Source organism: Cervus canadensis, chromosome 1, assembly GCF_019320065.1.
Source record: "Cervus canadensis isolate Bull #8, Minnesota chromosome 1, ASM1932006v1, whole genome shotgun sequence".
Taxonomy (NCBI): domain Eukaryota; kingdom Metazoa; phylum Chordata; class Mammalia; order Artiodactyla; family Cervidae; genus Cervus; species Cervus canadensis.
Genome location: NC_057386.1, coordinates 16,269,018 through 16,281,583, shown reverse-complemented (window position 1 = coordinate 16,281,583; position 12,566 = coordinate 16,269,018). Strand labels below are relative to the sequence as shown.

The 12,566-nt window shown below is 41.9% G+C and overlaps 2 protein-coding genes across 11 annotated transcripts in view; one reads left to right on the top strand and one right to left on the bottom strand.

The window, feature by feature from the left end:
* Positions 1–4,538, bottom strand: part of CDC27 (cell division cycle 27) — a 51,416-nt gene extending 46,878 nt beyond the window's left edge. For all 10 annotated transcript variants that reach the window (XR_006269025.1, XR_006269024.1, XM_043465628.1 and 7 more), the window contains exon 1: positions 4,401–4,538. Coding sequence is in view for 8 of the 10 variants with exons in the window: in XM_043465628.1 (XP_043321563.1) it covers positions 4,401–4,427 (27 nt within the window). In the remaining 2 variants the exon portion in view is untranslated. The remainder of the gene's footprint in view (positions 1–4,400) is intronic.
* The window catches only part of MYL4 (myosin light chain 4), a 35,898-nt gene continuing 27,605 nt past the window's right edge, over positions 4,274–12,566 (top strand). The window contains exon 1 of the mRNA XM_043465739.1: positions 4,274–4,289. The gene's annotated coding sequence lies outside the window, so the exon portion shown is untranslated. The remainder of the gene's footprint in view (positions 4,290–12,566) is intronic.

Genomic DNA, 12,566 nt, shown 5'->3' with positions numbered 1-12,566 from the left:
AGCTCCAAAATCACTGCAGATGGTGACTGCAGCCATGAAATTAAAAGACGCTTACTCCTTGGAAGGAAAGTTATTACCAACCTAGACAGCATATTAAAAAGCAGAGACATTATTTTGCCGACAAAGGTCCGTCTAGTCAAGGCTATGGTTTTTCCAGTGGTCATGTATGGATGTGAGAGTTGGACTATAAAGAAAGCAGAGCACTGAAGAATTGATGCTTTTGAACTGTGGTGTTAGAGAAGACTCTTGCGAGTCCCTTGAACTGCAAGGAGATCCAGCCAGTCCATCCTAAAGGAGATCAGTCCTGGGTATTCATTGGAGGGTCTGATGTTGAAGCTGAAACTCCAATACTTTGGCCACCTGATGCAAAGAGCTGACTCATTTGAAAAGACCCTGATGCTGGGAAAGATTGAGGGCAGGAGGAGAAGCGGACAACAGAGGATGAGATGGTTGGATGGCATCGCCGACTCAATGGACATGAGTTTGGGTGGTCTCCGGGAGTTGGTGTTGGACAGGGAGGCATGGCGTGCTGCAGTTCATGGGGTCGCAGAGTCGGACACAACTAAGCGACTGAACTGAACCGTCATCTTAAGACTGTTTTTATTCTTGCCTCCTTCTTCCCTAAACTTTCACATACAGTAGCCAGAGATCTTAACATCTACATCAGATTATGTCAACCCCCAGCTGAAAATTCATCAGTGATTCCCCATTACACTTAGAATGAAAAATGAACTCCTTACAATGGCCTTACATTACTATGCAACTCCAGCCACACTGGCCGCCTTTCAGGTCTTCCAATGCCAAGTTGTACTATGTCTCAGGGACTTTACACATGCTGTTTTCTCTGCTTGTAATTCTCTTCAAATTGTTTGTGTCTCAAACTTTGAACTCAGCTACAATGTTATTTGCTCAAAAGGAACTTTCCTAACATCCTTTTTAGAGAAGGTTTTAGAATGTCTTTTATATGTGCCTGACACATAGTAGGTACATAACATTCTTTCCAATTTGATTATTTCATTGAGGCTGCTTCTGAACTTTGATGGTCCAAATGCAAACCTGACTGAAGTCAGGACCCTCTTATTAGGTTTCTCTCGTAGCACCCTACTTATAGTACTCTTCTTATCACAATTTATAATTATTAATTTGTGATTATTTGTCTCATGCTTTCTCTCTATATAAGCACAAAGGCTGTATCAGGGCACTAGTCCATAAAGGAATTATCACATATTTGTAATGATCTCCTTCTCTATCTCCCCACTTCAAAGCACATCCTCTCAGTTCAGGTACTATGTAGCACTGTCTTCAAAATACTTTATTGTACCTAAATATAAGAATCTGTTTTCTAAAAGGAAATTTCATAAACAAATGTATTTCAGCTAACCTGAATACATTTTTTGAATGAAGACCAAATAGTCAAATGCTATTGACTTATCAATTTAACTACATATATATGTGTATATATATACATTTTTACAGTCATAAAATATATTTAGGAATTTCTTTTTTTCTACTCTATTGAATAGAACAATTTATTAAAAAGCCTTTTTTTGGGAGAGGGGTAATCATCTAACACAATTTTCCTGAATACACCATCTTCAATTCTAAGTTATCTGAAAACTGTACCCTTTGAATATGAGTTAGATGCTGTCCCTGTACTTCTTATCCCAAGCCAAAAGTATTCCTTTACTGCTGCTGCTAAGTCGATCAGTCGTATCCGACTCTTCTCGACCCCATGGACTGCAGCCTACCAGGCTCCTCTGTCCATGGGATTTCCAGGCAAGAGCACTGGAGTGGGCTGCCATTGCCTTCTCCGCCTTCACTATCTAATGATCTCTAAAACAATATTATGTGTAAAAGCAACCAGTTACTATACTGCTTATTAAGATGATTTTTCCAAGGCTTTTTGTTTTTTTTTTACAACCTCATTCAACATTTCTGTGATGTCTTACCCCCTAGGAGTAATGGATAAATCTATATAAAATTGATTTTTTAAAAAATCAATTTCATCAGGTGGATTTTATACACATCCAAATTAGCACTGATTCAAGTCACTTAGGCTAGTGATTATTCTTCCCCAAATAGTTATTTTAAAAATTAAATTAATAACAGAATTTCTGCCTCATAAGAGTAGAGATTTTTGAAGACTCAAATAATACTTTTTTATAAGAGATAATTTGGAGGAAGTGCTTATATTTAGGCTTACATGGTATATCAAACTGGGTATCCCATGTTAAAGCTTTAAAAACAGAAAAAGCAAAAATCAGTTGCTCATCTTTTCTATCAACTTTTTTCTATGCCTAATAACATTTCAAACCCTGAGACAACCCTCAAGAGGACACACCTTTCCAACTTACTCTCATTCCTTTACAAATACAAGCAATCACTTATTATAGTTTAAATAGCCAAAGTTGCTTGTTCTCCTACTGCTCTAGATCCCTTCTTGAATGGCTTCTTATACTAAAAATTACAACCAAAATTCTCACCTAATTATATCCTAAAACTTGTTACCACTGTCAGTGGGTTGTGTGTGGGGAGTAGACAAATTTGACTCTTGAGCCTTAAAAATATCTAAATGCATTACTGCTAAGGGTACCGAAGAGTACTTTAATGAAAAACAGAAAACTTGATGTGTTTATCACACAAGAAGTATCTTTACCAAGGAATTGGCTACATATTTCTCTCTATGCTTTTATGCAAATTAGGTGGCCCCAGTGATAAAGAACCCTCCTGTCAATGCAGGAGATGTAAGAGACACAGGTTTGATCCCTGGGTGGGGAAGATCCCCTGGAGGAGGGCACGGCAACCCACTCCAGTATTCCTTGCCTGGAGAATCCCATGGACAGAGGAGCCTGGCAGGCTACAGTCTACAGGGTCGCAGAGAGTCAGACACGATTGAAGTGACTTGGCACAGATGCATAGGCTATCCATAAAACTAGTTTATCATCTTAGAAGCCATATATATAAGGCAAATGTATCATTAATTGTTAAGACAAAATAACAAAAATATGAAACAAATAACTTGAATAATCTGCTTATCCATTTTAGAAGGTATAGATAGCAACTTCTATTTTCATGTTAGGTCTCAAAAAAAACACAAACATTAAAAAGGGATTCTTTACTAGTAAATCTGGATGGAAAGAAACAGCTTTGAAAGCACCAGTATAATATACAAACAGAATTGTTTGTACAATTCTGTACAGAAGACAGAATCCCACATTACACTAATTAAAAAATTAATAGCTGCTATATGTAAACAGCTAGAGAAAGAGCCAACTAGGAGAAATTGGTATTTCATCCTGTGATGAAAAAAATTAAAGAAATATGGAAGGAGTGATGTATTAAAATATTTTACTATTTGATATCACAAGTCTTTAAGAGCAATATGAAGCAATTTCTAAAATCGGTTTGCTTTCAAAATAAAGTGTATGACTCAATGACAGCGGTTGATAGAGGTCAACTCTTCTAATCAAGTCAAAGAATCATATGATAGTGTAAAAAGTCTTCCAGACCTGGTCCATCACCAAGGGACAAAAGATTTAGTTTCTTCAGATGGCAGGAGGGGGAAATGACTTGGCACCGCATCACACCCTTAAAATCCAATAGGGTTTCTTCCATGCCAACAGAGCACTGTGCGTCAAAGCAAACCTTGGTGTAGTATGGATGGAAAAACCATGATTTGTCTTCCATTTCCTGAACGCCTTATAAACATGCACAGTAAAACACTCCTGATCCCCATCACAGGTCATGGAAAAAAACCAATTTGGTGTTTCCACCCCCTCCCGTTGTATAGGTGCTTGCGCCTCTACACTGGGCCTTGGGGTTCTCTTCGCAGATCATTGTCCGGAGGGAAACTGAGTGAGGGAGAAAAAGCAACGTGGGCTAGACAGTTTGTCACCAAAACAGAAATTAGTATTTAAAACACCGATCCTACCCTCCCTCCACTTTCTCCTAGAAAACAAAAACAAAAACAAAACCAACCCTCGCCCCGCAAACTTGCCCCACCATTATGAAGATCATACAGACGCTAATCAAATGTGCGTCCCAACCATCCTTGGGCAAGAGAGCACCTGAGGCGAGTTTTCGGCCTCTCAACGCTCACCCCGGCCCTGGCCCAGCCCCTGGGCTGACAGGAGGGGCTCGCCCGACATTGGCCCGGAGGGAAAAGGAGGGATTATCGCCGAACTCCGCTCACACCCGGGGAAGAAGTAACATAGGGCCAGAGGGAACGCGGCTGAGGCTGCGGGCAAGGCCTCGGAACTGACGAGAAGACAGGCAGGAGCCGGCGTGAGGTGAGGCGGGAGAAGCAGCCAGGCCTAGGCCGCACCAGGCCGCGAAGTGGCCATACGCCGCTTCCCGACCAAGGCTGCGAGCCAAGCCTCAGGGAAGAGGGTTACCATTACCTGGACGGGTTCCTGCAGCACCGTCATCCTGGAGGTTCAGGCCCACTTTCTGCAGTGCCTCAGGCCCCCCCCGTAGCGACTCCGGCCCGGCCAGCCCCGGCTCATTTAAACTCACCAGCGACCGTTACCGGGGGATGGGGGAGGCCGAGCGAGAGCCGAGTACCTCCGAGCGGGACACGGAAAAACCCGAAGTGGAGAGACGCGCGCGGGAGCCAGACGGAAAGACCCGAAGGAGACCGGAAATACCCGAGGTGAATCGGCGGAGGAGAACGCCGTTGCCGGAAGTTGTCGAGGAGTACCGGAGACGACCGAGCGTGATCCAAAGCGTATGTTCCTCTTCTCGGCCACGCCTTCACTCACGCACGCCACGCCCCGTCGGCCCTTAGGCAGGGTCACGCCCAATCGGTAACCAATAGGCTGGGCGTGGTATGCGGGAGTCGGCCGGCAGCGTTACGTGGCCGGGCTTCAATCTTGATTCGCGATTCAAGCTTGCTGGATTAATTGGTGCGCGGTGGATTAAGCAGAGGTTTAAACTCAAGAGTTTGGGGCTGATTTTAATTAATCAAGAGGTATCTGTCTGTTAAGTTTAGGTAGTTTATCCATTCCTGAACTCTTATTCATGGCTCAAAGGGAAATAGGAAATTGGAAAGACTGCCACTATTTAAAGATTGAATTTGACACCTGTCCTCAAATTACGGTCTGTTTAACGGAAAAGTAACGTAACAAAGAATGTTATGTTATGTGATGCCCATTATAAAGTGATGTAAAAATCCGGAAAAGAGGAAAGGGAAATTAATTAGCATTAAGATGAGAAAGTCTCTCAGAGGGAGACTTTATTTTGGGGGGCTCCAGAATCACTGCAGATGGTGATTGCAGCCATGAAATGAAAAGATGCTTGCTCCTTGGAAGAAAAACTATGACCAACCTAGACAGCATACTGAAAAGCAGAGACATTACTTTGTCAACAAAGGTCCATCTTGTCAAAGCTATGGTTTTTCCAGTAGTCATGTATGGATGTGAGAGTTGGACCACAAGGAGAGTTGAGCCCTGAAGAATTGATGCTTTTGAACAGTGCTGTTGGAGAAGACTACTGAGACCCTTGAACTGCAAGGAAATCTAACCAGTCAATTCTAAAGGAAATCAGTCCTGAATATTCATCGGAAGCACTGATGGTAAAGCTGAAACTCCAATGCTTTGGCCACCTGATTCGAAGAACTGACTCATTTGAAAAGACCCTGATGCTGGGAAAGATTGAAGGCTGGAGGAGAAGGGGACAACAGAGGATGAGATGGTTGGATGGCATCACCGACTCAATGGACATGAGTTTGAGCAAGCTCCAGGAGTTGATGAACAGGGAAGCCTGGTGTGCTGCAGTCCATGGAGTCACGAAGAGTCAAACAGGACTGAGGAATTGAACTGAAGATGAGAAAAGTTTCAGATGTAAGCCAGATTTTGAAGGATAGGTAGAATTAGAAGAAAAAAAAGGAGAAAGTGAAAGGGAGCAGAATGAGATCAATCTGGTAAGAGATTGAACATTAACTGCTGCTGCTAAATTGCTTCAGTTGTGTCCGACTCTGTGCGACCCCATAGACGGCAGCCCACCAGGCTCCGCAGTCCCTGGGATTCTCCAGGCAAGAACAATGGAGTGGGTTGCCATTTCCTTCTCCAATGCGTGAAAGTGAAGTGATTATTTAGGTGGCCAGATCATAGAAAATCTCAGAAATAGGGCAGAAATGTTTATTCTTGATTAGGAGAGGCATTGTGATGTGTTGGGAAATCAGGAGGTTGGATTTCAATTTTATCTCTGGCACTATTAGCTTTAGGTCCTTAGGCAAGTCACAACCTCACTGAACTTGTATTTTTTTAGTTTAAAGACAACCATTAAGAGGACGAAATGCATTAATGTATGTGACTGTCTAACACACATAGGTGGCTCTCAAATTTCCTTCCTATTACCTCTCCCCCTAAAGTGTGTGAACAGGGAACTATTAAGATTTTAGTTTTTGGTCTTTGCAGTATTTTTAAAATTGAAATATAGTTGATTGACAGCATTGTGTTATTTTCAGGTGTATAGCAAAGTGATTCAGATATTTATTTTTTCAGATTAATTTTCCACTATAGATTATGCAAGATATTTTTTATAGTACCCTGTGCTATATGGTAAATGCTAGTTGCTTATCTATTTCATGTATAGTAGTTTGTATCTATTAACCTCATGTTCTTAGTTTATCTTTCTTTCCCTCCCTTTTCCCTTCCGTATCCATAAGGTTGAAGAAACTTTTTGAAGGTTGACGTCCTAATCAGGGCATTTCTAGGCTAGATGTGGGACTTCAGTTTTAAAAATATGGCAAAGACTGTTTTTCTCGATAGTATATTCCATTTGTGTGGATATTTCTCTTTCTGGTTCTAACATTTTATGTAGATGAAATCAGTTTAGAATGGGTCACTCCCTTCCTTAGGGTGTTGTTGGGGGGGGGGGGCGCGTGGATGTTTTGTTTTGTTGACAGAGCTATGACCTTTACTGGCGGCCATCTGTAGTCACTGCCTATGTACTTGTAGCCCCAGAAAGGGTACGGTGATCTTATGATGCCCTGTGCCTTGTTGTTAGCGGGGTTGGGCTGGGTGAATTAGGGTTGGAATACTGTCCAGTGTGGTAGTCACTAGCTAAAGTTTAGTTAAAATCAAGTGAAATTTAAAATGAAGCTCTTCAGATGCCCGAGGCCCATTCCAAGGACTCAGTAGAGACATGTAGCTAGTGATTCCCATACTGGATAGCACAGGTACAGTTTTATTACCGTCACTGGCTTGATTAGGACTGTAAGATCCACGATAGCTTCACTCACATGTTGGGCGCCTTGGTGCTGGTTGTTGGCTGAGCCCCTTATTTGTCTTCCACATGACTTCACATCAGTCAGTCGTCTGACCCTAACTTCTTGACTTGGCACCTGGCAACCAAGAAGGCAAAGACAGAAGCTGTGAGGCCCCTTAAGGCCCAGGTCTGTAAGTCAAGCTCCGTCACTTCTAGTTGGTCAAATTAAGACACAGAGGCCGACTGGATTCAACTGGAGGAGAAATGAGTCTGCTTCTAGATGGGAAGAGTGGAAAAGCAACACTGCAAAAGGCATGTGCCGTGGGAAGGATTGATCGTCTTTGAAAACACTCTACCAGGTTTGAGATGCCAGATGAGAGAATTGGTGGGGGGAATGGAAAGAAAGTGTGTGTGTGTGGGGGGGGAGTAGTTACTCCTAAAATGTGACACAATATTACTTTTAAAATGTGATGCTTTAACTGACCACAGCACTCCAGATTTATTCCAATGAATTCAGAATACAATAGGACTCATGCTTTTATTATCTGGATGACTTCTATTAAGGTGGGCTAAAGTTTTACTTACATAACTCTGATCCTGCTAAGCTTTTGGTCATTTTACACACACACAGCACTTTTTCACACAACAGGCTTCCAAGTCATGTACCTGGGCATTTGATTCTTGTAAATGTCAACACAGGATATATAAAGATGATTTCTGTGTGTGTGAAAATGTGTGTCTAGACTCAGCATTTAGAGATTCTGTGATGTTTGGCATGCTGGCTCTTAAGCTTAGAATTTGCCTAAAGTCCCACCTCGGCTCCCCCCCCATACCCTTTTTTTCTTTTTTCTGAAAAAGAGCATCTCTTTTCTGATTGTTGTTCATGGGCTAACACATCTGTTGCAGTTTTGTGGTCATTCAGAGCAAGACCACATTGTTTGAAGTTGTGCTTCGATGGACTCTTTTAGAGCATTTTTACTTCCTTTTCTATTCCTGATTGACCTACTTAAACTCACCATCCAGCAACTACTTGGGCATCCTGCCGTCACCAATCCACATATATTTAGCTGGCAAGTGGACTTAGATTACAGTAAGCATTATTCCAAACATGATATTTTTTCCTTTTTCTTAGCCTGCCTCTTGTTCTGTTTCATGTTCAATCAGATTGAAGGTCAGGGTTTAGGGAACTATTCAAGAAGCTAGACACGGTACCACAGACGGTACAGGTCCACTGAGATAACCCAGAGAAAGCTCACTCTTCTCAACTTGAGTCCTCCTTATCTGTACCCTTCTTTTGTCCCTGTTGACGGTGCCTCTTATCCTCTTTATATTACCTACTCTGAGGCTCCGCCCCTCTCTCCCCACCCATGGTCATCAGATCAACTCCTTGAGACTTCCCTGGTGGTCCAGGGGTTCAGACTCCGAGCTCCCAATGCAGGGGGCCCTGGCTCGATCCCTGGGCAGGGTATTAGATCCCACATGCTGCATCTAAGACCCAGCACAACCGAATAAATACATGATTAAAAAAAATATTTTTTTAAAAACAATACATACCATGTTAGTATTGTATTAAAAAAAAATCATCCCTTTACTTTGGCATCTCTGATGACAGTTTCCTGGTTTTCTTTTTACTGCTCTGTTTCTTATCAGTTTCCTTGACAGAACTTCTAATATCAGAATGCTTCACGGGGTCAGTTCTAGGCCTTCTCGCTCTATATGTTCTTCCAAGGTGAACTTATTCTCATGGTTTCATTTTTTTTTATTGAAAATTGTTCCATAATCTCTATCTCCAGCCAGGCTCTTCTTAGAACTCCAGGCCTAAGTGCCTAGCTGTCAGCTGGATAGCTCTCTCTGGGTGTCTCACAGGTACTTTGTTCAGAATGGAACTCCTCACTCTTCTATTTGAATTATTATCTGTCCCAGTTTCTCCATTGCCCAAGCCTGAAACCACTCTTTAATAACCCTAATGTCTGGTCTCAAAGCTCTGCTGATTTTACCTCCTAAATGTACTTTATTTTTATTTTTTTCTAAATGTACTTTAATGTTTCTTCTGCCTCAGGTCTCACCTCCCTCCAAAAACAAGTCTAATCGTGTCAGGACTCTCCTCCCCAAGCTTCTCCACTACTGACCTAAAACAAATAGACTGCCAGTTATTGCTTCAGCATAAAAATGGGTTTATTTGGGACAGCAAAGAAGTGCAGGGTCTGCAACCATGGTGAGCCACGTGCAAGTCACCAGCAAACAAATGGAGAAGGAGAACTCTTTTATGGCAGGGAAAAGGAAATTGGGAGGGCTATAATAAATAAAAAAAAGTCTATGACTCTTCTTTGGTTGAGTTATATCAGTCTCTCATTGAGTGAGCTCTTGCCAGTAAAGAAGAGGAAGTCTTTCTTCTTCCTATTGGACTCTCTTATTGTCTGGGGGTGTGAGAGCTCCCTCTTCTGGTCTCCCAACTCTATTTTAATTGAAGTTTCTTTTGATTAACTTCTTTTTTTTTAAACATTTATTTGCACCAGATTTTAGTTGAGGCACATGGGGTCTTTGATCTTTGTTGGGGCATGGGGGATCTTTAGTTGAGGCATGTGAACTCTCTTTTTTTTCTTTTTATTTATTTTTAATTGAAGGATAATTACAATATTGTGTTGATTTCTGCCATACATCAACATGGATCAGCCATGTTGGTATACACACGTAGGTATACATATGTTCCCTCCCTCATGGGCTTCCCTCCCACCTCCCAGCCCATCCCACACCTCTAGGTTGTCACAGAGCCCTGGTTTGAGTTCCCTAAGCCATACAGCAAATTCCTACTGGTTGTCTATTTTATGTATGTTAGTATATGTTTCCAGAGGCATGTGAACTCTTAGCTGCGGCATGTAGGATCTAGTTCCATGACCAGGGGATCGAACCTGCATCCCTAACATTGGGAGCAAGAAGTCTTAGCCACTGGAACACCAGGGAAGTCCCCTGATTAACTTTTTACTTGCCCCAATTCACGATTTCCCATTGTTCTCAGGATATAGTCCAAAACCTTTTAACTAGTCTTAACAGGGCCATCCAAGGTCCAGTCTCTGCTTCCTTATTCAGCCTTATCTCACTTGTTTCCCTCTTATACTATATATTCCAGTGAAGGAGATCAGAAAATGCCACTTTGGCATGAAGATTATTCTGAACTGAAAGCAAGGCAACAAATATAGATATTTTTGCCCACCCACCCCCATCTGCCTAAAAGCAGACAAAATTCTCCTTTGTGAAGGTGTTTCCTCTCCCCTCTCTGATAAAAGAAAGAGGAAAGCAACCATTATCACTGGAAACAGAGCTGGCACTGAGTTGGTTCTGCACCAAAAAACCTTATTAAAATAACCTTTATCTTCCATTAGTTTCCCCATATATTACCTTTCCATAATATACCACCCCTAGAAGCCCCAACACTATGTCTTGTTACTTCTCCACAAATGTGGAGAATCTTCTATGCTAAGATGATAGGTAAGTCTCAGGTTCTAACCACCTCTTTAAGTTATTTATCACTGAATTCTCCTGTGTGTATGCATGTTGCATGTGTAAATAAAATCTTGTTTTTAAAATTCTGGTAATCTGTCTTTTGTCAGTTTAATTTGCAGGCCCCAGAGACTGAACTTATGAGGATAGAGGGAAAAGTCCCTGCCCCACCCCCCCACCACCACTAGCTACATGGAACTTCTTAACCCACTTTCTTGTCCCAGAGACATTGTATATATGTCCTGTCCCTGTCCAGATCCTCTAGTTCAACTCTTCACTTGACTAGCTCTACCCATCCTCCAAATTTCACTTCTTTAGTTTTTTTCTGACCTATTGGAATACAGGGATAGTTTGGCTATCTCTGCTTTTCCTTGAGTGCTAATGTACTTGTCATTACTGTTATCACCCTTTACTGTGATAACTTGTTTAATTGTCTTCTTCCTATCGAACCCATAAGCTTCATAAGGAAAGAAGCCCTGTTTGCCTGTTCCAGGGTGTATTCTCCACACTTAGTATAGTATCAGGTACAGGCAAACCTTGGAGACATTGTGAGTTCTAATCCAAACCATCACAATAAAGCAAATATCAAAACAAAGCAAGTCACATGAATTTTTAGGGTTCCCAGTACATGTAAAAGTTATAGTATACTATAGACTATTAAATCTGCAATAGTATTATGTTTAAAAATGTACATACCTTAGCTGAAAAATACTTCAGCAAGTAATAGTAGTAACAGCAAAGATCACGGGTCACAGATCACCATGTCTGCTTCAGTCCTGTCTGACTCTTTGCAACCCTATGGACTGTAGCCTGCCAGGCTCCTCTGTCCATGGGATTCTCCAGGCAAGAATACTGGAGTGGGTTGCCATGCCTTCCTCCAGGGGATCTTCCAGACCCAGGGATTGAACCCACATCTCTCACATTGGCAGGGAGATTCTTCACCAGTAGTGCCACCTGGGAAGCCCCCAGGTAGATCACCATAACAAGTATATTAATAATGAAAAATTTCAACTATTGTGAGAATTACCAAAAATGTGACATAAAATGAGCAAATGCTGTTGGAAAAATGGTGCCAATAGATTTTCTTGATGCAGGTTTGCCACGAACTTTCAATTAGTAGAAAACACAATATCTGTGAAGTGTGACAAAGCAAAGTGTGATAAAATGAGGTATGTCCGTGTTGTTGTCTAGTCTGTTAGTCATGTCCAACTCTTTTTTGACCCCATGGACTGGAGCTTGCCAGGCTCCTCTGTCCCTAGAATTTTCCAGGCAAGAATACTGGAGTACTCCAGGGGATCTTCCCAACTCAAGGATCGAACCCGAATCTTATGCATTGGCAGGCGGATTCTTTACCACCGGGAAAGCCCTGTATGCCTGCAGAATATGGGTATTCATTTTTTTATTTGTTTAATGAATAAGTAGAATAAACTCATTCCGTTCATATTATTAATTTTTGTTTATTGATTGGTGTTATGTATGGAGTGTTTGTTTCCCCCACTCCCAATTCATATGTTGAAGCCCTAACCCCTGGTGTGGCTGTGTTTGCAGAGGAGACATCTAAGGTTAATGAGCTCATAAAAGTGGGGTCCTCATCCGATAGGATTAGTGTCCTTTTAAGAAGAGACACCCGAGAGCTCACTCTCTTTTCTCTACCACCCTCCCCTGTGTATGTTCATGCACCATGGAAAGGTCCTATGAGGACATAGAGAGAAGGCAGCCATCTACGAAGTTAGGAAGAGAGATCTTACCAGAAGCCAGATTTGTTAGCACTTTAATATAGCTATAGATATGTATATCTATATATATATTTGGCTGCATTGGGGTCTCAGTTTTGGCATGCAGGATCTTCATTGCATCAC